General features: G+C 37.1%; 1 protein-coding gene across 8 annotated transcripts in view; it reads left to right on the top strand.

Annotated features, from left to right (window-relative positions):
* Cno (adherens junction formation factor afadin) overlaps positions 1-23,938 on the top strand; it is a 37,148-nt gene extending 13,210 nt beyond the window's left edge. For 3 of the 8 annotated variants that reach the window (XM_070301381.1, XM_070301380.1, XM_070301379.1), the window contains 21 exons: positions 8,031-8,127; positions 8,403-8,697; positions 8,929-9,047; positions 9,430-9,681; positions 9,915-10,194; positions 10,352-11,008; positions 11,101-11,349; positions 11,570-11,710; positions 11,791-11,856; positions 12,025-12,098; positions 12,183-12,301; positions 12,862-13,014; positions 17,581-17,679; positions 17,885-18,023; positions 18,440-18,664; positions 18,867-19,823; positions 19,903-20,032; positions 20,261-21,026; positions 21,184-21,440; positions 22,541-22,653; positions 22,750-23,938. In XM_070301381.1, the coding sequence (XP_070157482.1) occupies positions 8,031-8,127; positions 8,403-8,697; positions 8,929-9,047; positions 9,430-9,681; positions 9,915-10,194; positions 10,352-11,008; positions 11,101-11,349; positions 11,570-11,710; positions 11,791-11,856; positions 12,025-12,098; positions 12,183-12,301; positions 12,862-13,014; positions 17,581-17,679; positions 17,885-18,023; positions 18,440-18,664; positions 18,867-19,823; positions 19,903-20,032; positions 20,261-21,026; positions 21,184-21,440; positions 22,541-22,653; positions 22,750-23,035 (5,474 nt within the window). In that variant the 3' untranslated portion in view covers positions 23,036-23,938. Of the gene's footprint in view, positions 1-653; positions 2,976-6,823; positions 7,064-8,030; positions 8,128-8,402; positions 8,698-8,928; positions 9,048-9,429; positions 9,682-9,914; positions 10,195-10,351; positions 11,009-11,100; positions 11,350-11,569; positions 11,711-11,790; positions 11,857-12,024; positions 12,099-12,182; positions 12,302-12,861; positions 13,015-17,580; positions 17,680-17,884; positions 18,024-18,439; positions 18,665-18,866; positions 19,824-19,902; positions 20,033-20,260; positions 21,027-21,183; positions 21,441-22,540; positions 22,654-22,749 lie in introns of those variants that run through there. The other 5 variants (XM_070301386.1, XM_070301385.1, XM_070301383.1 and 2 more) reach the window with 5 other exon arrangements.
* The last annotated feature ends 257 nt before the right edge of the window (positions 23,939-24,195 follow it).

Genomic DNA, 24,195 nt, shown 5'->3' with positions numbered 1-24,195 from the left:
CTAGTACATAACAAAAATCATTAACATATTTGTCAATTAGAACTTTAAGTAGTGTCTATTTAAAATTATATTTAAAAAGCAATTATTAAAAAAATATTAATGTCACAAATTGAATAAGAAACTTTGTTACATAAAATGTGAATATAAATTTTGAAACATTTCTATTAAATATGAAAATAATAAATTAGACAACACTCTATAGAGAAAAACTCAAAATTGTATTAAATATAAATCTCATTGAAAAATTAAATATAAATTAAATATATATCATAAAAATAATCACTAATGTGTAAAAAACTTTACGTGGGAGGATTAATATATCTATGATGAAAGAAAACGATAGAGAAGTGATATAGGCAAACGCGGAGGAAGAAAATATCTATAAAAAAGTTGATATGATAAAATAGGAGGAATAATTTCATTAAAAAGATTGACGTCAGAATTTATGAGAATTGAATAAAAGTTGGACGTAAAAGAAGGCTAAAAAGATAAAAGAGGCTGCGTCAAAGAAAAAATTATATTTATACGATTGTGCGTCGTACGCACAGAAGGTTTATATCAGCTGGAAAAAATTCGAAAGGAGCAGTGAAAAGGGAAAGAGAGAGAGAGAGAGAGAGAGAGACAAATCGAAGAATTGAGAATGGACGAAGGGGGATGTAAGGGTGGCGTAAGGAGAACAGCCGATGCCAACATCGCCTCAGTTGGCTCATTGTCGTTGGTACTGGTGCCAGTGCGCGGGCGCCGTCGTCGCCGCCTCGTCGTTCTCTTTGCCCTCATTTCAACGTCATCGTTCGTAACGCAATAATTGCCAGCGATCTCGAATTGCCAGTGATTTTGCATCAAAATTTGCACGAACGATCTTATTCACGAAGAAATTATAATTGTTCCAGCACATCTTTTACGTAAAAATATGTGAAAGTTCAACGCTGAAGGCATATGTGTTGCTTTCTATATACATTAATTTATATATACATATATATATATTAATTGCGTGACACATTTTATTTATTTAAAAAATGTTTCTACATCGAACTCGAAGTCGTTTAATCATCGGGTGCATCTCGCGGGTCCGCTCGAGAAAACTCGACGAAAGTATATTCATCTACCTACGCATTTGGTAATCCATTGTAGTCTCGACGGAGTATATATAGGTACGTGTTTATCCTTTGCAACAACTTGCATAAATACGACAACGCAGAGTATTAATAGCGACGAACTCGGTTGACTTGTCGTCGACAAGCGCGAATTTACAACGATGATAAAACTGGATCCACCCACTCGCGCGGCTGTAATAGCCCGTAATTATAAGAAGAAGTAAATAATCATCGCAATTACACGCATATAATGCGAAGCAGGCGTGGCGTCATTGAATCCAATTAGTTCGTCGACTTATCAAAGACGGTTTACAACAGTGAAAGCGAATCCACCCACGCATGCGATTGTCGTAATACTTGGCACGAAGGTGTAAATAACTGTTACAATTGTTGCACGCGAAGCGTCGGCATCACCGAATTTGGTCAATTCATCGTTATACTGGCATATCAATAGGAATTGATGGATAGAGAGGTGGATTCATCTACGCGTATGATGATCTTGTAACTCTCTGCAAATGCAAAGAACCAATAAATGCGACCTATTAATCTTATCTAATTGAACTATCAATACTCGTAATTCAACGTAATCGAATTTATTCGACCTATTACGAAGACCTAAGAAAAAGAGGAAGAAGATTGTAACAACGGGAATATGATATTGCCTCTCGTAAAGAAAACCAATATATATATATATATATATCGATTACATGCATAAGTTACAATATAATAGGTAGTATAAAAGATTGCTGTATGATGACCTACTATTATTAAGATATCATAAAAATAAAAAAAATTGTACGCGAAACGAGAGATAAAAGTGTACAACTGGTCTTTTTTGACCAATCGAACGGTCGATTGCAAGCGACAAAGTCGATCTAATCAGAAACGATCGATCTAGTATTATTGATGATTAATTATACTTTTCTATGAGATTTTGAAGCAACAATTTCACGGTGATCATTAATCATCTCTGATGAATCGCTATAGATTATCCTTATGATTTACTATGTGGACCATATTTGTGCAATCTTTATTCCAAATATATCTTTAAACGTCAATATACAAAAATAACGAAGAGGCTGATTCAAGGACATCATCGTGATCGATGACATACTATTGACTTATCATTGCACACCGATACTAGCAATTTCTTTATCCGAGATCGTCAACACGACTTTCTTTGATAAATCGTACGATCCATAAATATATCGCAATTTATTCGCAGTATTTGCGAGAAACAGCAGGAGCTGTTTTATAGAGTTGTGTCGTTATATCTGAAGCAAGATCTTGACCATCAGCGCGGATCGTCCTTGTATATTGCTGCGACATGTTTATATGACTATGAACGCATTTTCCTAAAGTGTGTCGTCATTAGTTACTGTCTAAAAAGTTTTTTGACAACGATATTTGTTTAACTATTAGCTAAATAACTTCATTATTCTTCCGGTTGTGTAATTATTAAAAATAGGAAGCGAGAAAAGAAAAAGCGAAGAAAGCGAGAACAGATGTGTTCTTATTTTTACATTTAAGTCTGGGTAATATCACCGGGATATAAAGCAAACATTATCGAGCTTCTCAATGAAGATAGGACGAGAGTAAACTTGGATCTAATCGCGATTTCAAGCTCGTCAGTGCTGTTAGCAGCAATTGATGCTGAAGAGATTTGATTATATACCTCAACGCCCATCAACTTCGCAACTAGTTGATAAGATTCGCTTAACTAGCTTGCGAGGGACCAGGAAGTTTCCAAGTTTCCACGGAACAACGAAGGAAAGGAACAACGAAGGGGACCAATATTTCAGCAGCGGAAGCAATAATCGACAAAGGGACCACGAAGTTTAATAAATAAAGCGGTCGACATGATGGATTGGGGAATACGACGTAAGCTCTTATTAAAGCTGACAGAATCATGCATGACGCATAAGCTGAACTTTCTTTTTTAAGTGTGATCCCGTATGTTTTATCGACTCAATTTAAAAAAATTTACTGAAGCGTATTATTTATATAAATAACGTTCATACTGTAAATATCGAAGACATTTTTGAAAATTTATTTAGCGGCAATGTAATTTTTTCTATTTATTCCTTATTTGACTTTTGTAAGATATGTTCTTTTGTAATATACTTTTTATCGCTTCTTATATTGAAAAGAAATTGCTAGAAGCAAAAAAATCTTATGTTCCATCGTGTACGTAAACTTTTTATGCATTATAGGATTTTTCGATAATTCGATCAAGGCTTGCATCTTGTCTTGTTTGCATGCATCTCTTACATTGTATTAAAAAGAAATCAATGCTTTTAAAGACGATATTAAATATTTCATTTAAAAAAGTTTATTATATCCGAAGAGAGATAATTGCATTAAATCATACGGAAATTCATTTAGATATATCATTCGATATCGCCGCGGTATAAAATATCTCCTCGATATGAAACTAGAGCACAATTTTTATCGTGCATATACATAAGTATAAAAAATATGATAATTTTAAAAGGGAAAGAAAAAAATACGAAATTTTATCTGTAATCGAGAAAAATTGAATATATTGCTTTCCCTCTTTCGGGATCAAGCGACTCTTGTATCGCATTCGAAAACCGATAGGGTTGAGGAAATGGTCAAGGGATGAAAGCAACATCATCGGCGATCTCTCGTGACCTCTTGCGTGTCTCGCATACGCATCGCGAGACGATGGCGATGTACATATGTACGTACATACGTGTAGATTCGCGACTGGAATTGGGTGCGCGGGAAAAATCAATAAAACGCCGGAACGACCTGCGTTATATGCCGACCTACATTCGAGAACCTAGCATGTCACCTTTGTCTCTCCAAAGATACCTTCGGTAGTTTCTCCTTTCCGGCAATAATCGCGTGCGCCGATCCTCCGATCGTTTCCCCCCCTCCCCCCATCATCTTCCTCTGAGCGACGAAGTGAAATTTCTTAGCTTCTTGATCACGAGATTGTGACGATGATGAGTAACTGTTTCCGAAGATTAAGACTGCAAGTGTAATAGAAAGAATTTTAATTGAATCACCATTACTACTTTCATTTATCTAAGAGTGTCTCATATTAATATATGTAAAAATTTGCTTTTTTATATACATATTTAATACAATATAATAAGATAATTATTAGCTAATGTTACAAAAATGGGATACATCGTATTTGGATCAATATAATTGAAAAAGAAAAAAAAACATAAAATAAAAATTCTTAAGAATCTCGTCCATCGGCCACATTTTCCGATAAAATCAACTAATTAATTGCTTCTGTACAGGATGAAACTGTTTTATAATTCTTCTGGCCTTTTCTACGACGATTAAAGAAACATGTTGATCTCAGACTGTTATCTAATAACATTTGTGGGATGATTAATTTCGGAGTACATTGTATACATATTTATCAATGAAATTGATCTCAAGGATCATTAATAAAAATTCCATCTGTCTTATCATTTATAATGATAATATAATATTGCAAATTCTGTAGGTTTATGAAGATAAGATCACATCAACGGAATCATGCTGGGACGTTTTATCATTCAAGATGGATTTCTGGTGTCATAGATATCGAAGAAATGGAAAGGCTTTGATAAATGTGGATTGATATGAATATACAGGATGTCCCCAATTTAAATGGCAAAACTTCAGGACCGTGTAGGGGACCGAAAAACTGAGACAGAAAGTCGTTTAGAGGTTTGCTCATTTTTCCTCCATTTTGGAGAAAATCACAAAAAAAAAAAAAAAAACAAGTTTTCGTTTCTTTACTTATTTATTTACGTTTTATTTATGTTATCATCTATTTAACGCAGATATTGTTCAAAATATTGCCCTCTCGCAGCAATGCAAGCGTTACATCTAGCACCGACCCCATTAATTGCAGCTAAACATTGCTCTAGTGATATTTGATGCACTGCATCTATGATTCGGTCTCTTAATTGCTCTCTTGAATTGATTGGCACCGTAAAGGATAATATCAAGTGTTTACATATGTAAGGAACCTTGAAGCAGAAAGTTTATTCAATGCCAATCAATCCAAGTGAGCAACTGACAATGAGAGATTGAATTTTTGCGATTTTCTCTAAAATGGATCAAAAAAGAGCAAATCTCTGAAGGACTTCTTATCTTAGTTTTTCGGTCCCCTACACGCTCTTGAAGTTTTGCCATTTAAATTGGGGACACCCTATATAGTAGAAAAAAAAAGAGGAAAAAGTCACTGCTTGCTAATTTCAAAAATTATTTCCGTTATTCTTCTAGTGTTTACTTTTGTTGCTCGTTTGTCGATAAAAAAATTACTGTTGCACGAATCTTTCTACGAGATCGAACGTAATAATCGTAAAAAAATCCGATATCACCCTCTGTGTAAGGCGTCTCTTCCTGTCCCTATTTTCGATTAAAAATTAACTCTTGCACGAATCTATCACGAAAAGCTAATAAATAATTTCACGACGAATGTAAATGGAGAAGTGCTGCTATAGTTCCGTGTATATATAACATAAGGGAGACTCGAGAACACGCTTGCGCCGATCTCACGTGCGTTCTAGCGTATTCTAGTTTCTATATACATATATCCTGTGTACATACATTGTACGGGACGAAAGTAACAAGAAGAACACAACATACGGCCCAGTGTTGTTTTAACGGGCGAGCCGCGTACACACAGTATCGCCTCCCGCGTCACGAACATTGAAAGATTTATTAGGTTCGTCTCGTTATACCCGCGAATATAATTGCAATTATCGCATTCGATCGTGTTTGCGATAAAATCGAAAGTGCCTCTCTTTTCCATTCAAGTGCGCGATTTATTGGTTCATTCTCGATGAAATATTTCATAATATCCGCAAGTTGTACGGATAAAAAAGAAATGTATTAATATATAATACATTTTCTACAATTAATCTAATTATAATTAATTATTTAATTCGCAGTAAGCCTATATTTAAAACTTATTAATTAATTTATTGAAGTTTTTACTCTCCTCTCCCATCCGCGCTTCGCGCGTCTTGCTTTCTATTTGATTAAAATTTACATTTGTAGTTTTTATTTCTTCGTCCAGCGTCTTTTTTATTAATAGAGTAAATAAATTTTTTTGTCGGTGATTCGATAAAAATAATATGTTACGTGTAAAGTTTGAAATATTATATGTACATAAAGAAATTATTTTAATTATCCAAAGGAATTTAAAAAAAAGTGTCAGTCTTTATTTATTGTACTTTTAAACGTATCAAGATTGTCGCGTGCGATTTTCAATATATTGAGAATGATCTTTACTTTACGCTCGTGGCATGTTGTGTCAAATTGACCGCGTGTACGGTATCTAGAAATCTTTCGCATTACAATATCACATTTTCTATCGAGTGAACCGAAAAGGTTAAAGCTACGTAAAAATTGCAACAGGTGCAATTTAATGACAAAACGTTGTTCGCAGAACTTTCATTTTTATAGCATCGATAAAAATACACACTGGTCGATTTGTATATAGCTGTACATATACATAATAGGAAAAATTAGTATGATAGATATGTATATTTATCCTCGAGGGAAAATACGATTGGCCTATTAAGCTGATCCGCTTATCCGTTTTTTAATCTGATTTTAATTCCTATCATGTTCAACTTTTCTTTACCTACGTAATTTTTATAGTTATTTTATTTAAATATATGTATATGTTTCCCGATATTTTTTACATTTTATTAATAAGTATTTCATTTTTAATTTTCGAAAATTGATTTCTAAGACCACTAAAATATATTCCTGTTCTATCGATGTACAAACAGATGTAGTTTGTTGCAAGACATTGACATGTTAAATCGTACGTGTTTTGAAAGATCTTTCTTAGATATATTCGCGTTATTATCCGCCTGCGAATCATTGATCTAGAAGTGTTATCGGACTTCATTGATATGAAGATATGATCGGGCTTTGGCCATTCAAGCCACGCCGAAGCGGCAAAGTGGAGGTGATGTTGGGTGAGTGTTTTCGGGAAAAAAATTTGAATACTCAAATATAGATTGCTGACGAATCCAAAATTATCCAAAGTTTACGAAATTCATCTACACGGAGTCTATTACAAGCGTCGACTTCTACCAATATTGTCAAACGTACCAGGCATTTTTTGCAAAAGTCCTTAGATTCCAAGATCATCTGAAGTCTTTTAACTCGCGTATGTATCACCCTAACCGAAAATAAAGAAACGACATCGTTTGCAAAAACAAGGACAAGGGAAACGCTGATGAAAACGACGACTGGGTGCAATGACTGTGCGGCTCGCTGACCCGAGAAGCCGAGAGTCGTTCTCCCTTTCCGTCCTCTTCCGTGAGAAGTTACCGTGCTTTGAAAGCACACGTGCGTCTACGTGCGTTGTGCGTAAGGGGAACAGTAATATTTTAACGCGAGAAAAATGCACGATCGCTATCTCTCGTCCATCATACTAATTCGACGATTTACCGCGAAGCTTCTCATGCGCAATTATTATTATATATGCCACGCATCTCTGGATTAAACGATGCGCATTCGTATGACGATTCTTTGATGAAGCTTCCCCTTTTTTTTCTCTTCCCACACATCGTTGCATTTTCACACTTGATAAAAGTCACGAAGCTCTTTATCGTATTTATTTATTATTCTTATTTTTCGCAAAAGCGCTGTATTTATTTATTTGATTTTTAAAACAAGTATCCCTTTCGCGTGAATTTTGTGCGCGTGAAATAATTTTTGCAAGAAGTAATCGCTACTTCTATGAACAAGCTGTTGTAAAAATGTATTTATCCGCTCTATAGTGTTTATGGTCTTTTATGTTTATGTACTTTATATACTGAATTATAACTCATGATTGTGTGTCTTTATAATTTATTATTTATGTAGATAAAATGTATATAGCATTGCTTTGTTGTGCGATAACGTTGCTTAATTAAAATGCACGTATTTTCATTGCAGGGTCCATTATGTTTCATGTGAGGAGGAGGCCTGCGGATTACATGCCGCGAAAACGTAAAAAGAAACCCACCGGAAAATGGAACGAGTTGGATCACAGGTACGAAACTTTTCTATAATTTTTTTTTGGCTCTGCGTTTTTCCTTCGTATGAGTGAATAACATTAGAAAATACATGCAATAAAAAAAAACTTTTCGAAAGTTGATCAAAAAAATAAAAATAAAATATTCCTTTAAAATATTCGTTTTATTTAGAGTTTTAAACAAATATACCTGAAAGATCAAAAAATTGTCAAAGAACTGTCATAGCAAGTCTTCAATTTCCTCGAAAGAAACTATAAATATCTTGACAGTTATAAAACTTGAATCTTTGTAGATACGAGGATGAAAGGTTGCCGTTCCTGCTGGAGCTTAATCCCGATGGCAGCGATATCCCTAACGGTGCCGGAGTGCGACATCGATTGCAGCCAAATGTCACGGAAGTAGGATCGGAGAGACCTATTGGGCCGCAAGCGGTGCAGGCACAGACGTTGACGCTACCAGGACCGACGGTGATGCCCAGGCATTGCGTGATAGCCTTCACCGAGAACATCGTCACCCTTACGCCGTGCTCCAGAGACGCGCACACATATGTCAATAATCAGAGGATACATCAGACCACCATATTGCAGGTGTGTTGTCCGTTTTTTGCGATGAAATTTGCTCGTATCTGTCTTTTGTATTTATATATTTACTTCCATGATTGTTGTGTGTGATTAGTTGTTTAATTAAATGTAAATGATTCTATAATTAAGTGTAAATAATAAATGTAGAAAATAACGTTCAAATTTATGCTCCGAGTTGTGTCAATCGACGAGAAATAATTCGATCGTAAGCTTTAATGTTGTGTACATTTTTTACAGAATGGAGCTATCATCAAATTTGGCAGAATGCATACTTTTCGATTCATCGACCCGGCCCCGGAGGACCGCATTAGACAAAGACATGATTCCAACAAACAGATTGACTATACCTATGATCGGTAAGTTTAAAATTCATATTTTTATACTCCGTTGCTGTAATTAGATGAGAATAGACGTGAATGCACGAATCTTTTACTGCATTTGTCGTACAATTTAGCCATTATGCATTTTTAATGCATTTTAGATGCACACATGTTTAGCTCATTATAATCATCAATTATCATAATTCCTATATCGACGTGAATTTTATGTATATTATAATTTTTGTTAATATTTTTTCTAATGTTAAAATTTTTAGAGAACTATGACATTTATTTCTTGATAGTTTTTTACCATATTTTCTTTTGCCACTTTGTTGAGTGATATTTATTTTGCTCGATTTTTGCTTCGATGTTTGCTTTTTCCGTCACAAATCTTTGCTTCGCGCGCACGTCACGACAGACGCTCGCCGGACGCAACCAGTCAGGATGTCAGCTCGGAAAAGTTTCACCCGGGATCCGGGACACTGAACGGCGGCGGTCAAACCCCGAGCCAGATCCAAGAGAGTGCGACCCCTTCGAAGTCCACCGTCGCAGCACGTAATTCTCGTAGTCCCACGCATCCGCCAGAGCCCACGCACAATTACGAGACCACATTCGATCTAGATGGAAACGTGGAGACCGCCAGTCTTAGCAGTAGCAGAGACGGCAACAGGTAGCGAAATGCGAATCTACAACGGTTTTCGACGCTTTCTGACTTTGACTAAGAAAAGATACTTGGAAATTGTTGGATCATACAAATGCGAAGAATCTTATCAAACGATTATAATCGTAAAGTTTGTGTTAGAAGCAAATCATATGTGTACATAAATTAGTTCTTCAAAATTTGTTAATTTTTTGGAAATTTGAATCCGAAGAAGAAAATTAATTTATATCAATTGTTGACAGACTTTCACAGTACGATCGGCAGCCGCGAGGCACGGATCCGATCTTGCCGGCTGTTTTGGAGTTCCTTGAAGAGACAGAGGAGACATTCTTTCACGCTGTCATCACCGATGTGGAACCTTCGGCGCCGCAGTTTAAGCTGGCGCCCACTTACACCCTTTATTTGAGCGCGAGGTATCGCGCCAGCACGCATTATAGACCGGAACTGCAACCTACGGAGAGAGCGCACCGACTCACCGTCATGCTGGCTAACGTCGCTACGATGATTCAAGGTGTTATCAAGGTATATTTCAATATGAATAATTTTCTTAGCAACAAACTTAAAAATAACCCACTTACAAATATATTAACGTGGTTTAGACTTACATCTGAGAATGCACGATTCCATGGCACAAATAGATATGTAATATACGTGAGTTTTTCAATGAAGATTTTTCTAGGAACGTTACATGGACGCCTCGTCTTTGGCTTTTTGGCTGGCAAATGGCTCGGAGCTGTTACATATGCTGAAGAGCGACCGGCATGTGGGCGCATTTTCCACGCGGGCGCAGGACATTTTGGCGGACGCAGTGCATACGGCTTTCGGTTCGTTGGTGCGTTGTGTTACGCTGGAGCTAACGCCGGCGATGACGCAGTTCATGGCGGACGCAGATGAACCGGCGAAGGAGGCCGGAGTGTTACAAATCTTTTCGAATACGATGGCATTACTACGAAGATGCCGCGTGAACGCTGCGTTGACGATACAATTGTTCAGCCATTTGTTTCATGCGATCAACGCTACGGCTTTCAACACTCTGGTTTCTAATGGGAATTTGTGTGTTAGATGGTTTGGACGCAGGCTCAAAGCCAGGCTAAACGCTTTGGAGACTTGGGCCGAGAGACAGGGGCTGGAACTTGCTAGTCAGTGCCACTTGGCGACAATTATGCAGGCGACTCATCTCTTACAGGCTCCCAAATACAATGCCGAGGAACTGGCCACATTGAGCTCAACTTGTTTCAAATTAAATTCTCTGCAGGTCAGAGCGTTACTGCAAAAGTATCAACCAGCTGCGGACGAACCTAGGTTACCTGCCGAATTGATCGAGAACGTTGTGAGAGTGAGTATACTTGAGAATACTATAATTTTAGTCTTTGTTATTGATTATAAAATTGTAAAGATGTTATTATATATAATCAATCTTTGTCATAGGTGGCAGAGAGTGTCGCAGATACACTTGCGCGTGCAGACGGTCGTGAAATAAGACTGGAAGAGGAACCTATCCTAGGATTGGCGTTATTACTTCCCGAGGATGGTTACAGTTGCGAAGTAATAAGAGGCGTTCCACCAGGATTAGCGGAATTTCTAGCACCTCTACAACGAGACGGTTTATGTCGCATGGCCGCTCAACCCACTAGCAGTGGCTATTGGACCATTTACATGATAGACCATCACAACAATGTAAGTTTTTTTTATTATTATAATTTCAAATAAAATAATATCTATACGTGCAGCTTTTTTTAGTGCTTAATTAACAAGTAAATTGTAGTCTTTATAAACCGATGAAAAAAAAATTGTCTTATCTTTATGCACATATATTAAATTTTTCCAATTTAAATAAGAATTGTATACAAAAATGTTTTCATATACCAACACACAGTCTTTTTTTTATATTTTGTAGTTGCGTAGCCCTAGCGCGATGAGCAACAGATCCGGCGGCTACACCAGCCATGTCAATCAAAATCATACTCAACCAGAAATACATGTCATTAAACTGCATAAGAGTACTAACGGCATGGGTTTGAGCATCGTTGCAGCGAAAGTACGTAACCTCTATCCCGCGTTTGTTTGCATATCTATTTATTATAATTATATATGATTTTCTTAAATTTTATTATGTAGGGTGCTGGACAGGACCGATTAGGTATCTATATCAAAAGCGTTGTTGCTGGTGGTGCTGCTGATGCTGTAAGTAATTATTATTTATTCGAAAAAACTTCGCTCAATATATATACACTATTCAAAACGCGTGTTTTGTATTTAGATTTTTGACAGACAATTAAACATTATGATATAAAAAATATCTATATTTTATTAAGAAATTTATAATTTATTTTTGCATATTTATTTTGTCAGGATGGTAGATTGACGGCAGGCGATCAATTGCTCAAGGTGGATGGACAAAGTCTGGTCGGGATTACGCAAGAAAAGTACGGCAGAGATTGTGTGATTTAATCATAAAAAATGTAATAAATCTTTTAAATATTTCAATCTTGTATCATAAAATTTCGCAGGGCTGCCGAATATCTTGTGCGTACCGGTCCGATCGTGACATTGGAAGTTGCGAAACAAGGCGCTATATATCACGGACTCGCAACGTTGTTATCTCAACCTTCTCCTGTGATGACAAGAGGTAAGTGCAAAAGATTAATAACTAACGTTACAATCTGCGATGCTAATTTAGCTCTTGAAGAAAGAAAGAAATGATCAAAATCTTATTTTCTGGTTCTGTCTGATCAGTTTCAATCTATAAAGTTTATGTGACGAAAAGAATTATATTTATATATCCACATACATACACATAATCTATAGTATAGTATGTTACAAAATATTATCTTAAGGCCCCATCTTTTTTCTTAATAAATAATTTATTTGTGTATTAATAATAAAGAATTTTAAGAAAGTTATTGAGAAACTTGTTTTACGCAATACAAAATTATAATGCAATTACAATTATCTATTATAAATATCAGAAGTAAAAATTTTAAACTGAAATAAATTATCTAATGAGATCGAGCTTGTCACCTTTTTGCTTCGAGCACACGTGTCGACAAGATTCTATTTTTTACAAAATCGCTATAGCAAGCGTTTTCTAATCCGAATATCTGCTCCGCCAGAATAACGCCTTTCGCTTCGCTTCGCTCGAAAAGAGCCCGCTTTATTAACGCTTGACTAACCACTTGTTTCGTGCAGCGCATAAGAACCGGCCGAGGTCCGAGCTCTTAGAGCCGGCGATAGGAGCAACGGAGACGGCAGTTGGTGGTCAGCAAACCACATCACACTCGATGGGCGACTTATTGTCCTTCCCGCAGCAGGTGGCATGTTGTCAGGATTTTAATCAACCAGGTGCGATTCCATCTCGACGCATTGTCGAGGCATCCGTTTATCGTAATCAGATCGATCAAGGTTTTCCACGAGTCGATGATTTCGGCAAATATCGCTCCATACGGCAGGATTCGTTCTCCGTTCTCCGTCAAAGAGGCACATATCCCGTCGACGAGAGAGAACACATCCCACGTCCTTCCACTCCCACCGTCTCCCCCGCGCGTTTCCCGAGAAATCGTATGCCCTGTCCTCTGATCTCCGTTACGAGCGACAACGATATATCGTCCGTTATATATCAGGACGAGAGTGACGCGAGTGACGATAAAATCGTAGAGGAGGAAGAGAATAATACCGAATTAGACAAAGTCGCGACGAGTAGTTTGAATTATTCAACAAATACTTTAAATCCGTTCGTAAGGATTACTCCGCCGCGGGAGTACGCAGAAGCTGCAGATGACTATAAGAATGACTATCCACTGACTTTTGATAGAAACGTCTTTGACGCTATACCTTACATTGATCAAACCGATGACGGTAATTTCGCAGAATATAGAATCCAGATAGAATCGAGTGATAAATGTGAGCGCTGTAATAAAACTGATCGCAACTCTAATCTTGGAGATTCTCAGAAGCGTATAAAAGTAGATTACGATAGTCAACATACTTTAAATATTCCACGATCTAATTTTGAGATAGGTACATGTAGCAATCTCGACGTTTCATCAATCGATACTCGCTCATTGCCTGTGGATAGATCGGTGTTGCCCATCGGTACGATCGAACCAATTTTCGAATTTAAGTTAGACTCCTCGCACCTTCAAAACGCGAATAATAACGCAAGATGTATATTAAACATCGACGAACGATGCGAGGACAAAGTGTTGGACGATGTTTCCAACTCTGAAGATTGCGCGGATGAGTCCAGTTCCACGATTAACGATGATTGCACATCGAGCAGAGTCGACGGAGATATCGAGGGAGGAATTTCCACTCCCAAGATGTACACTGTAATGCCAGAGTTGCATCTCGATCTGAGCGGGCTGAATAGCGACGTGTCCAGTGACGAATCCAAGACGGAAAAGTGCTGGAAATCTCCGGAAGAGGTACGTCTAGGATGCGGTAGAGTCGCAGCATTAGCGAAACACTTCTCTAAACTTGGTGATGCCGGTTTGATCAAGTTTAAGTCTACCAAATTGACCGATTCCCGTCAGTTCGTGTCGGAACCGAACATCATATTGTCGGAAAAAGATAGCGAACGATATTTGCACCGACCTCTGCCGATTGTGCAGAAAGAATACAAATCGGATTCGAACTTGACAAAAAACTCGACAAATAAGAGCTCTCGAATCCGCCCAATCGGAAAACGTGTCATTTTGGTTGATGTTGAAACCGAAAGAAATGATCTTGCGATCGAGGAATGTCATCATCATGGTGCTAAGCGAGTCACCATTGCCAGGATTCCTTTAATGGATAATAAGGATCAAATCGCGATTGATACTAAAGGAGAATTAGACTTGGTAACCTCGATAGAAGGCACGTCGAATAACGATAGCAAATATCAAATGTGCACTGAAAAGGATGCGACTCTTGCGGAGATTGAAGATAATAATATGATGAACGATAATGATAAATCTCAAGTTTTCATTGATGCTGAAAGTACGCCGATCGAAAAGATTAATATCAAAGATAACGGTTCCAAGCTCTCTTTGGAACAACAGCGAGTGATCGCGAAACAACTCGAGCAGTTTTCCAATCTGGATAACACCGATGCCCCTTTGTTTATACCGGAGCGAAGTGTAAAGCAGGTTCCTCTCGCTTCTTCGAAGAGTGAGAATAACGTAATGTCCGGTGGCTCGAATTTGGCGCATCAATCAGCGGCGTCTCTGGAGAAATTATCATCGTTGATCGATACAGATAATAGCTCCCGAAGAACGAAGCAAGTTCCCGACTCTTCGTCGTCTTCTTCTCCGCCTTCCCCTTCATCTTCCATTATACTACCGCTCTCGAATGTTGTCGAAGATCCTCCGTTCTCGGAAGACGTCAAAACGCAAGTCCATCAATATTGCAGAGAAGGACACAAATCTTGCCTGCTCATCGATATCTGTCATTCTTCCGCTAAGATTTATTCCAACTCCTCGAAAAGCTCATCGATGCTTCCGTTATGTCACGCGAGCGCGCATTCTGGGGATAAACTGAATATTCTGCGGGTGCGAATTGCCAGATCGCTCTGTAACAGCGAGAATAATCTGATCGGGGCTGCTATTTGCGAGAAAGAAGAGAATCTTCGCGGCGAGTTCGCCAAATTGACGCGCAGCTGTGAAAGTATCCTAAACAGCAATTTCTCATCCGATTCTGCCGATCGACTCTCTAAAGATCTTAGTAAAGGTATTGATTCATTTCATACATTCTGCAATAGATCGTGCCCTAAAGAGAAGACCGGATGGTTCCGTGCACGCTCTCTTGAAGAGCTGAAATCGAAGAAGGAATCGAAGCAAGACAACTCGACGAATTCTATTTCAGCTCGAAGTTCCTCTAAAGTTCAAACTAGATTTAACAAATTCTTCGGTGATAAATCAGATTCCGAGAACAGAGAGGAGATACGATGGAATCGTCATCTATCGCTTGAAGAATTGAAATCGAGAAGAGAATCGCGCGAACGAAACAATCGCAGGAATTCAAGTGAAACCGTCGAAATACATAGGTCCGATTGGACATTGAGGAAGAGATTTCGCACAAAGCTACGCACGAGTTGCAATCGGTTGAGAGGAAGCGCGTTTGAATTGTCGCATGGAAGCGAAACCAACGACGAGAAACGACAAGAACGGGAAGTCATAGAACGAAAATATCGGAGCGAATTGGATGTTTCGCGACGAGAGTCTGATTCGGAGAGGGATGGTCGGAGCTTTCGCGAGATCAGCTCAATGCGTAAGCTACCATCACATGTGTTTATGCATTCAATGTGCATTTAGTTGAACTTTTCTTTCTTCGAGCACTCTCTTGCCTGAACAAAATAAATGGAAAATCGACATTCCCAGGCGGATCAATGTCGCACAGTTCTTTAGATCTCCGTGTTTAAATCCTTTTTATATATTATGTTTCTTTATAACGTGATCCTGGTGTTCCAATGAAAGTATAATCATTCTTGCAATTCGTTATTTTACAGCACATAATGGTTGATAAAAAAGCGATCGAGTAAAAAAAACTGATCAATTTACTTTTATATGAGGGATTGTACATATAAAAAAAATATATGCTCTAAAATAATAATATAAAACTTCTCAAATAATGCAATTCTCGCTTCATCATAAAAAAAAAATTGAAAACGATTTAAATGTTTTTTTTCTTTTTCCTTTTACATAAAATTAGGATTTTTAAAAATCAAAAGAAACACACTAATTTGATCAGTTTTTGATATAAATGCATCAATTAATGTATATCATTTATGTGATATATTGATTTTTTATAATTTCTAGCTTTGCTTCATGCAAAAGTGAAATCAAGTGTCTCATTTTGCAAAGCATAAAATACGTGTATTTTTATTTCAACACGATATATGTATTAACACAATTTTTATATATTTTGGCTGGTTTCATTGTTTTTAGAATTGTTCTTAGTAACATAGCAATACATATGGTTTTACATAATTTTAATGCGTAAATAAAATGCTAATTATAGATTGCGACAATTGCAACAGAATAAATGTCTTTTTTATATATTTATTTTTATTTTTAATTCACTTTATTACACTAAACAAACTAGTCATATAATTGCAAACACATGCATGCAATATGTGTATAATATATATTTATAAATATTATTTAATTTATGTCTATATAAGATGTGACTTCTCTTCTGACAAACTCTAATATAATGTCTTTTACTAATCGAATTAATAACTAAATAAATATCACTTTTAGATGTTGACTAATTTATGTCGACATTTAATAACACAATCGGAATTATTTTATCTGAATATATATGATTTTCGAGAAAGCAGTTTGTAATATTTGAAGATCACCTTATATAAAATAATAATACAAATACAAACTCTTGTTCACAGTGTAGCTTAGCATGTCATGATCATAAATATAATCTTACATTTAGCTATATAACATTAACAGGATTGGGAAGTAATATTACTGTAATATTGTAAAGTCATTATATCTTTTGTTATATTTTAGTATAAAAAAATATTTAAAAATGCAAATTTTACGTTTCATTTTTGATCTTTATAATAATGTTACAAATAGATAATGAAAATTGTTTTGTAATGTCTCGTTGCTTCTTGAATAACGGTAATGTGGTAATGGACTTGCTTTTTAAAATTGGTAATGTGTAGCTTTTATAAAATAACTTTCCCAACCCTGACATTTTCGCTGCTTTCAAAGTGTCGATGCAGGCATATCTCGCAACCGCCATATCCCGAACACTTCGGCAATCTAGAAAAGAGCGTTCTATTCTCGATAAATATGCTTCTCGTATGTGCACGAGTTGTCATTTAATATCGCGCCACGGCGCTTTTGTGCGTTCACCGATGCATTAACTCAAAGCTGTCTCTTTGTGTGTACCCGCTTGGGCTACCCGCAGGTCCACGTCGCATGAGCGAGCGGGATCTACCATCGCGGCTTGGACACGACGCTACTCCTCAGCAAATCCACAGCAGCAAGTCTGTACCGGCATTGCATAGTAAGTAAGAGCGTGCCTTGTGTGTGCATATATTGTAACCCGAATCATTCAGCTTTTTATTCGCAATTTTCACTATGCTAGACACTCGATTAAATATGAGTTAGAGAAGGGAAAGACCTATATAATAATAATTTAAATAGAATAAAAGTAGATGTTTGGTAAAAGAGAATACGTATTTATTCGTCCGTGAATTGAATCTTTTTAGATATGGGCAATGAGGCCAAGCAACAACACGAAGTATTCAACCCGGGATACAGCAGAGCCTCTTCTAGCAATAGCGTTACACCACCCGTCCAACCACCTTCTATGGCAACGATCACCAGTGCAACTTCTTTGCGTTCCAGGTATTATATCTTCGGCATTCGACAACTAATTGAGATTACTCTTGATAATCTTATCTTTCTTAATATATTTTAACAAAGATTTTTTTTATATACAATTTATTAAAAAAAACTGTAAAACAATTCTTAATAATTACAAAGATCAATTTTTTGAGTATATCAATTATAAAATCTAAAGTATATCGGAACCTTAATATGTATAATTTATTTTGCTTATATCCTGTTAAAATCTGACTAATTTGAGTGGACTATGTAGCTTGAAAATAAGGTAAATTAAAAATATTGTAAATTTAAACATTTCATTAATAATTAAATCATAATTAATTCATAATTAATAATTAAATAAATTTTTAATACAGTTAAAAGTTGGTAATAATAATATACTTGTAAGGATAATGTATATTCTGTTGTATGCGTAGATCAAGTCATAACTTGCACGATCCTATGAGAATCGGGACTTTACCACCCAGTGGATTGGTCAGTAGGCAGCAGTCATCGCCCAATTTAAATCCGAATACGACGCACACAAATGCACTGTCAAATATGCAAAACGCAGAAGCGGAGAGATTTTATCAGAATTTGAGTATTTATCGAAATCAAGATTCGATGAAGCAACAGATTAGCCCGCAACAGTTGGAAGACAAGTACGGAATATAGTCGAACTCTCGATTCTTGATTATATATAAATTTTTCAATTCTTTGCCATTTGTCTTGTATTGCCTTCCCATTTATATTTGATGAAGTATGTGTAAAATGAAAAGATATCACTATGCGTATAGAGGAATCTTATAACTTTTCTTAAACGTTATTGTAAATAATCTTAATTTAGCGTTATTCTCTTTACAGAAATCCTCAGCACATTCAAAAGAGTTCCTTGAGAGGTTCGCAAAACTCGCTGAACCGACCGTCCGGTGCACTGGAAGTGAGCGGCGCCCACATCCGAGACCGTCCGACATCCGCGTATGTCACCCAGTCGCAAGGCCAACAGCAGCAGAGCTATTCAATGAGTGGCAATCAGCAGATGCAACAGCAGATTGGCGGACCGCCACCGCCACGTTCCCAGTCCTCGCGCGACATAATTCGTCAGGAGGCGAAGATGCAGGAGATGCAGGAGGAGGTTCGTCGGCGTGAGTTGCGAGGTGGTGGTGCGCCAATACTCAATCAACACAGACCGCCTGCGGCGATGTACAACATCGGTTCACGAGTGGCCGCATCTCCTGCTCAGCAGGCCTCGAATACTCTGATAAACGTTCGCTCGCCGAGAACACCGCTCGGCTCCACGTCAAGTCTGGGCACGAATTCTGGTTACATTGCGAGACAAAACGCGCCCGGTTATAATTATCCGGACACACAGTACAACAGCACGCAGTATAGCCAGTACAATCAACAATATCCCAATCGATATCCGGTATCCGCTGGTAGTCAATACGGTCCGATAATGCCCAAGCCGAAGAATGAGGCGGCGATTGTTCGCGGTCACCATCCGATGTCCAATGAAAATCTACTCGGCACTCGAGATTCGAATAGCCAAGAAATAAGATACGCCGAACAGAACCGACATTTCGGCGGTTTGCAGAACAGTTCGATCTATCCGAATGGCAATCTGGAGCAGCGTGTCGATCAGTATGCGAATGATGGTGTCATCAATCGAGCGCAGAACGGGGGGGAGGGTCATTCTATGACGACGTCGGAAACTCTGTCGACGAGACCGACTCTGCCACCTGAGAATGCGTTTAACGAAAGCCCGCCGCCACCACCGCCAAGCACTTCAACACATCCTCTGTACAAGCAAGCCGACACGAGGTGTGTATATGTGTCTTGACTCATCTCGCGTCATGTTAATTTCAATTCCTAGACAATAGAAGAAAATCTTTTCTTTCAGGTACACCGCGAGCATGCAAGATCCACCACGGGGTAGTTATTATCCTGCGGGAGGAATCAACGCCATGCAGCAACCGCGTCAATATCAGTACAGCGCGACCAACCCTTGGCAACGAGAAGAAAGGGAAAAGGTAATGGAGAGTAATAGCGACGAAAATAAATTGATAGCAATAATGAAGAAAATAGTAGTAATAATAAATACATATAAACAAAGTTTGAATCTTAGATTCAGTTTTCTACGTTGAAATCTTCATTTTATCGCTAAATATCTAATAATTTTAGTATTATTTTATTTTAATACTTATACTAATTTAAGAACAGTTTAATTAAACGAGCTACTTGACATTGTTATCCTTTAGGAACAAGCCCGCAGAAGAGAAGCCGCCCGACAATGGCGAGATCAACAAATCGCCGAGTTAAGCGCGTTGACGCATCGAACCCAGCAGCAGGAAGAGCAGCTACGAGCGCTCCAACTAGAAAGAGATTTCCAGAAACGAGCAGAGGAGGCTGCTAATCAAGATGACGATGAAGAAAGTAATGATCTGGATAATGAAAGCGCACAACGCGTTCAAGGTTTACTAAGAATGGCGGCTAGTCAGGAAAGAACTGCCCAAGGGACTCCGCAGCTACCAATCTTATCGAGAACGAATACAGGCAATCAGTCTATAAGAGGTGGTCTATCTCTCCAGTCTATTGGTAGCCAATCTGTCGCCAGCAGCCACTCACATATTCTGCCCAATCAAGCGGCGGCTCAAAACGTTGGGATGAGCAATCTCGGTCAAGAAAACAGCGGCTTACACATGCAACCGAGTCAGCAGCAAACGACAACGGGTCAGAGCGAGGAGCATGTGTCGCCCAATTATGGCACATCCCTTTCCAGCCATTTCGGTTCCAGTCAGAAGCCGTATCCCATATCGCATTCCACGGAGGACAGGGAATTACAACGGAGAATGGACGAGGTGAAACGGAAACAAGCTGAATTCGAAGAGAATCAGAAAAAACAGGAAGAGCTGCATTCGCCGCAGCAGCAAACATATCAGCAGAGCCAACACTCAAGGAGCCAGCTGCACCCGGGCATGCTACGCTTGGATAACTTGATTATTAATGGACCCAGCGTGTCTATGCGTTAGTAAATTAAATATGCCTCTAAAGCTTCCACGGATTGTGAAAGCACGTCGTTTCTACATTTCTCATAAGAAAAAAATCGTTTTGGAATACTATATCCTTTATCAATGATAAAAAATTGGCAGATAAATTTGAAAATGTTATTTCTCTATTTTAGCCTCGCAAAATAGCATAAATGATGCGCCCCCGCCACCTGAACGAGGCTCCAGTTACGCCGTTATGTCTCAGCAAAGCGCTCTCAGATCAAACGGTTCGACCGCTTCTAATCTACCTCCCATTTCTCAACAGCCAGCATCGATGAAAAGAGTCTCTTTTCATGATTCGAATGCAAATAGCGAGTCTATGCTGCGCAATATGTCCGGATCATCAAATCCATCATCGATGTCAATGGACATTATTAGAGAGGATCCCAACGTGAGTCATTTTTTCTTTATGTGATATCTTTTAATTCTTTTAAAGTTTATTTCATTTACCTACTTGTTAATTTATGTCTCCTTTATCTTAGTTTGTTTCGTGTTAACGTTGAGTTAAGAATCTCGATTTCATATTTTATTTTCAGTACCTATGTATGTTATCGCAAGTCATATGTATATACTTTATTAGTTTTCTCGAAAAAAGTAAAAAATATTATTCATAGAATCATGTATATTTTTTTATATATTTATAGTATTTGGAGCTAAATATATTTTGTACACTTTCATCTTCCGGTGTGCCGTCTGTATTTTAGATAGTCAACTAAAAACTTAATTTCTCAAAGAGTTAACTTCTTCATCATTAATATGCATTTATTATAAATATGAATATTCTTTCGAAATGCATACAATGGCAGATATACATATAAACAAGTAAGATATAATTTACAAAACAGATATTGTTGCTATGTCATTATAAGTATCTGATGCATGGACTGTCAGTCATTATTGTTTAATGATATATATATCTCACTCGAATGTATTGTGCGCTGTATATTCATTACTAGATATTTTATTCATATTTCATTCATCTATACTCATGTTGTACATGATTGATGCTAGTTTTTCTAATCGTTGCTTTACGCGTACATTGTTCAGGTTCATTATTCAGATACATTACTCAGGCTCCAAAAAGTGTGTAACCTGTCGCAAAGCATTCAAAATCAATATTTTCTTGGCAAGAATTTAATCCAGAAATCTTATTTATCATGCATTTTTTATTATTCTGCATTTATCCATTAACCATCAAATTAATTATTAAGACAGTTTCGTTTAATAATATAATAATACATTAATTTAAAATTGATGCAATAGTAGCGATTTTTTTTATATATAATGTCCTATTGTTTATAATATTTTTAATTACATACAATTATAAAATTACTAAATTAATTATAAAACATAACGTTCCATGTTAAGTAGATAATTTGTTGATTTCAAATATCTCAAATTATATTCTTGCCGAGAGGATACAATTGCATATGCAACGAGAGATACGTAAGATATAATATATGTTGCTAAACCGTTCGATTATGCTTTCAGAATTTTATCAACGACGCGGAGAATCTATTGGCATCTCCCAAGACGCCGGAAGGGTCCGGAACTTCATTTACTGGTGCCACCCCTGGAGTGATTGGGGCTCAAGAAGTATATAAGTAAGTTTATTCCAGAATGAAAGAAGATTACAGTTTCGAACAAATAAACAATTCTTCTGATACGCAAGAGTCTATGGAACATCTTTGTTTGTCTAGAGATCCGAGACAAAAACGACTGGCAGAAAAGCAGAAACAACAGCAACAAAATTCGCAAATTGGCGCGGTGCCGGAGAAGCTTAGTTTCAAGGAGAAGATGAAGATGTTCGCGATGGAGACCGGTGAGGACGGCACGCCGCGTGACAAAGTAAAGATTTCGCGAGCTCAACGCGAGATCGATAATATCAGCAGCCCTCTCAATTCCAACAGTAACAATAATAACAACAACAATAACAACAACAACAATACCACCAGCGGCAATAACACCAACAACAATAGGATTTAATAAAGTAAAATTGCATTTTTTTATCTTCGAACTATAGCAAGCAAGATGTAGGATGGTTTAAATATTCAAAGTATCTAGGATACTTGGAGGAAAAAGTCACAAATGTAAAATATAAAACAGAAAATAACTTTTCTAAAATTTACATAATCCGATATGAGGTATTGACACTAAGCAATACCGATATGCTAGGACGTGAAAATAATTTCTCTACAAAATATATCTCAATTACTGCAAAAATGATTGACAATGAGTTATTTGACTGAAAGAAATATTAGCAGAAAAGTAAAAAATAAAATTTGTATTTACATTTTATCTATTGACATGTGCATTAGAATTATCCAATATCTGCCTTATATTTGTTTCCTCCGAACATTCTAGATATTTCGTCGTGCGTTTTCTTCTGGAAAAAAAGAGAGAAAGACATACCAAGAAATAGGTATTGTGCATAGTTGTATTTCTATACGCGATAAGTTAATTAATTTTATTACTAATGGTACTGCATATGAATGAAAGGGATACAAATGTTCAGGATGAATCCGATTAGCCGGTGATTCTCCACCTAGCGTCAAAGTACAAACGAAATTTTAGCTCTTTGACCAAAAAAAATGTCGTGTGTTCTGTTAAGAAGGACCATTAATAACATAACGATAAATACGGATGTATTTATTACAATCGCAATGAGAAAAAGAGCTATCTATTCTCGTACACAATGCGTCCAATATTCCTGATATTACTTCCGGACCAACATAATCTTATTATAAAGTAATTGATAATTTCTGTCGAAACTAGTACGGCGTAAGATAAAGCTCGGGAGTACTGAATAAGTTTATCGAAAGGCAAGAATCATTTTGCGAGGAAAACTCGCGAATGTACATAAGAAGGAGACAGATAGGCCGGGCCACATGATATGGTTTCAATACATTATTTTTACTATTGAGAGCGATCTGTAAATCATGCAAGAAAGGATATTTTTGCTTGCATATACTGTCGTATAATATATATTATAAATATAATTTTAACATTTTTCACTTATACTTTCTAAGATTAAGGGATATCAATTTAAGGATACACAACTTTCGAATTGCAGTATATGATTATATTAATCGATCGTAATTTGAGATCTTAAATGACTCACTCTACGCAATTTTTCTATTGGTCTT

Source organism: Polyergus mexicanus, unplaced genomic scaffold (assembly GCF_030449975.1).
Source record: "Polyergus mexicanus isolate NDT 795.1 unplaced genomic scaffold, iyPolMexi1.0 SCAF_9, whole genome shotgun sequence".
NCBI lineage: Eukaryota > Metazoa > Arthropoda > Insecta > Hymenoptera > Formicidae > Polyergus > Polyergus mexicanus.
This window is presented reverse-complemented; position numbering and strand designations above follow the sequence as displayed.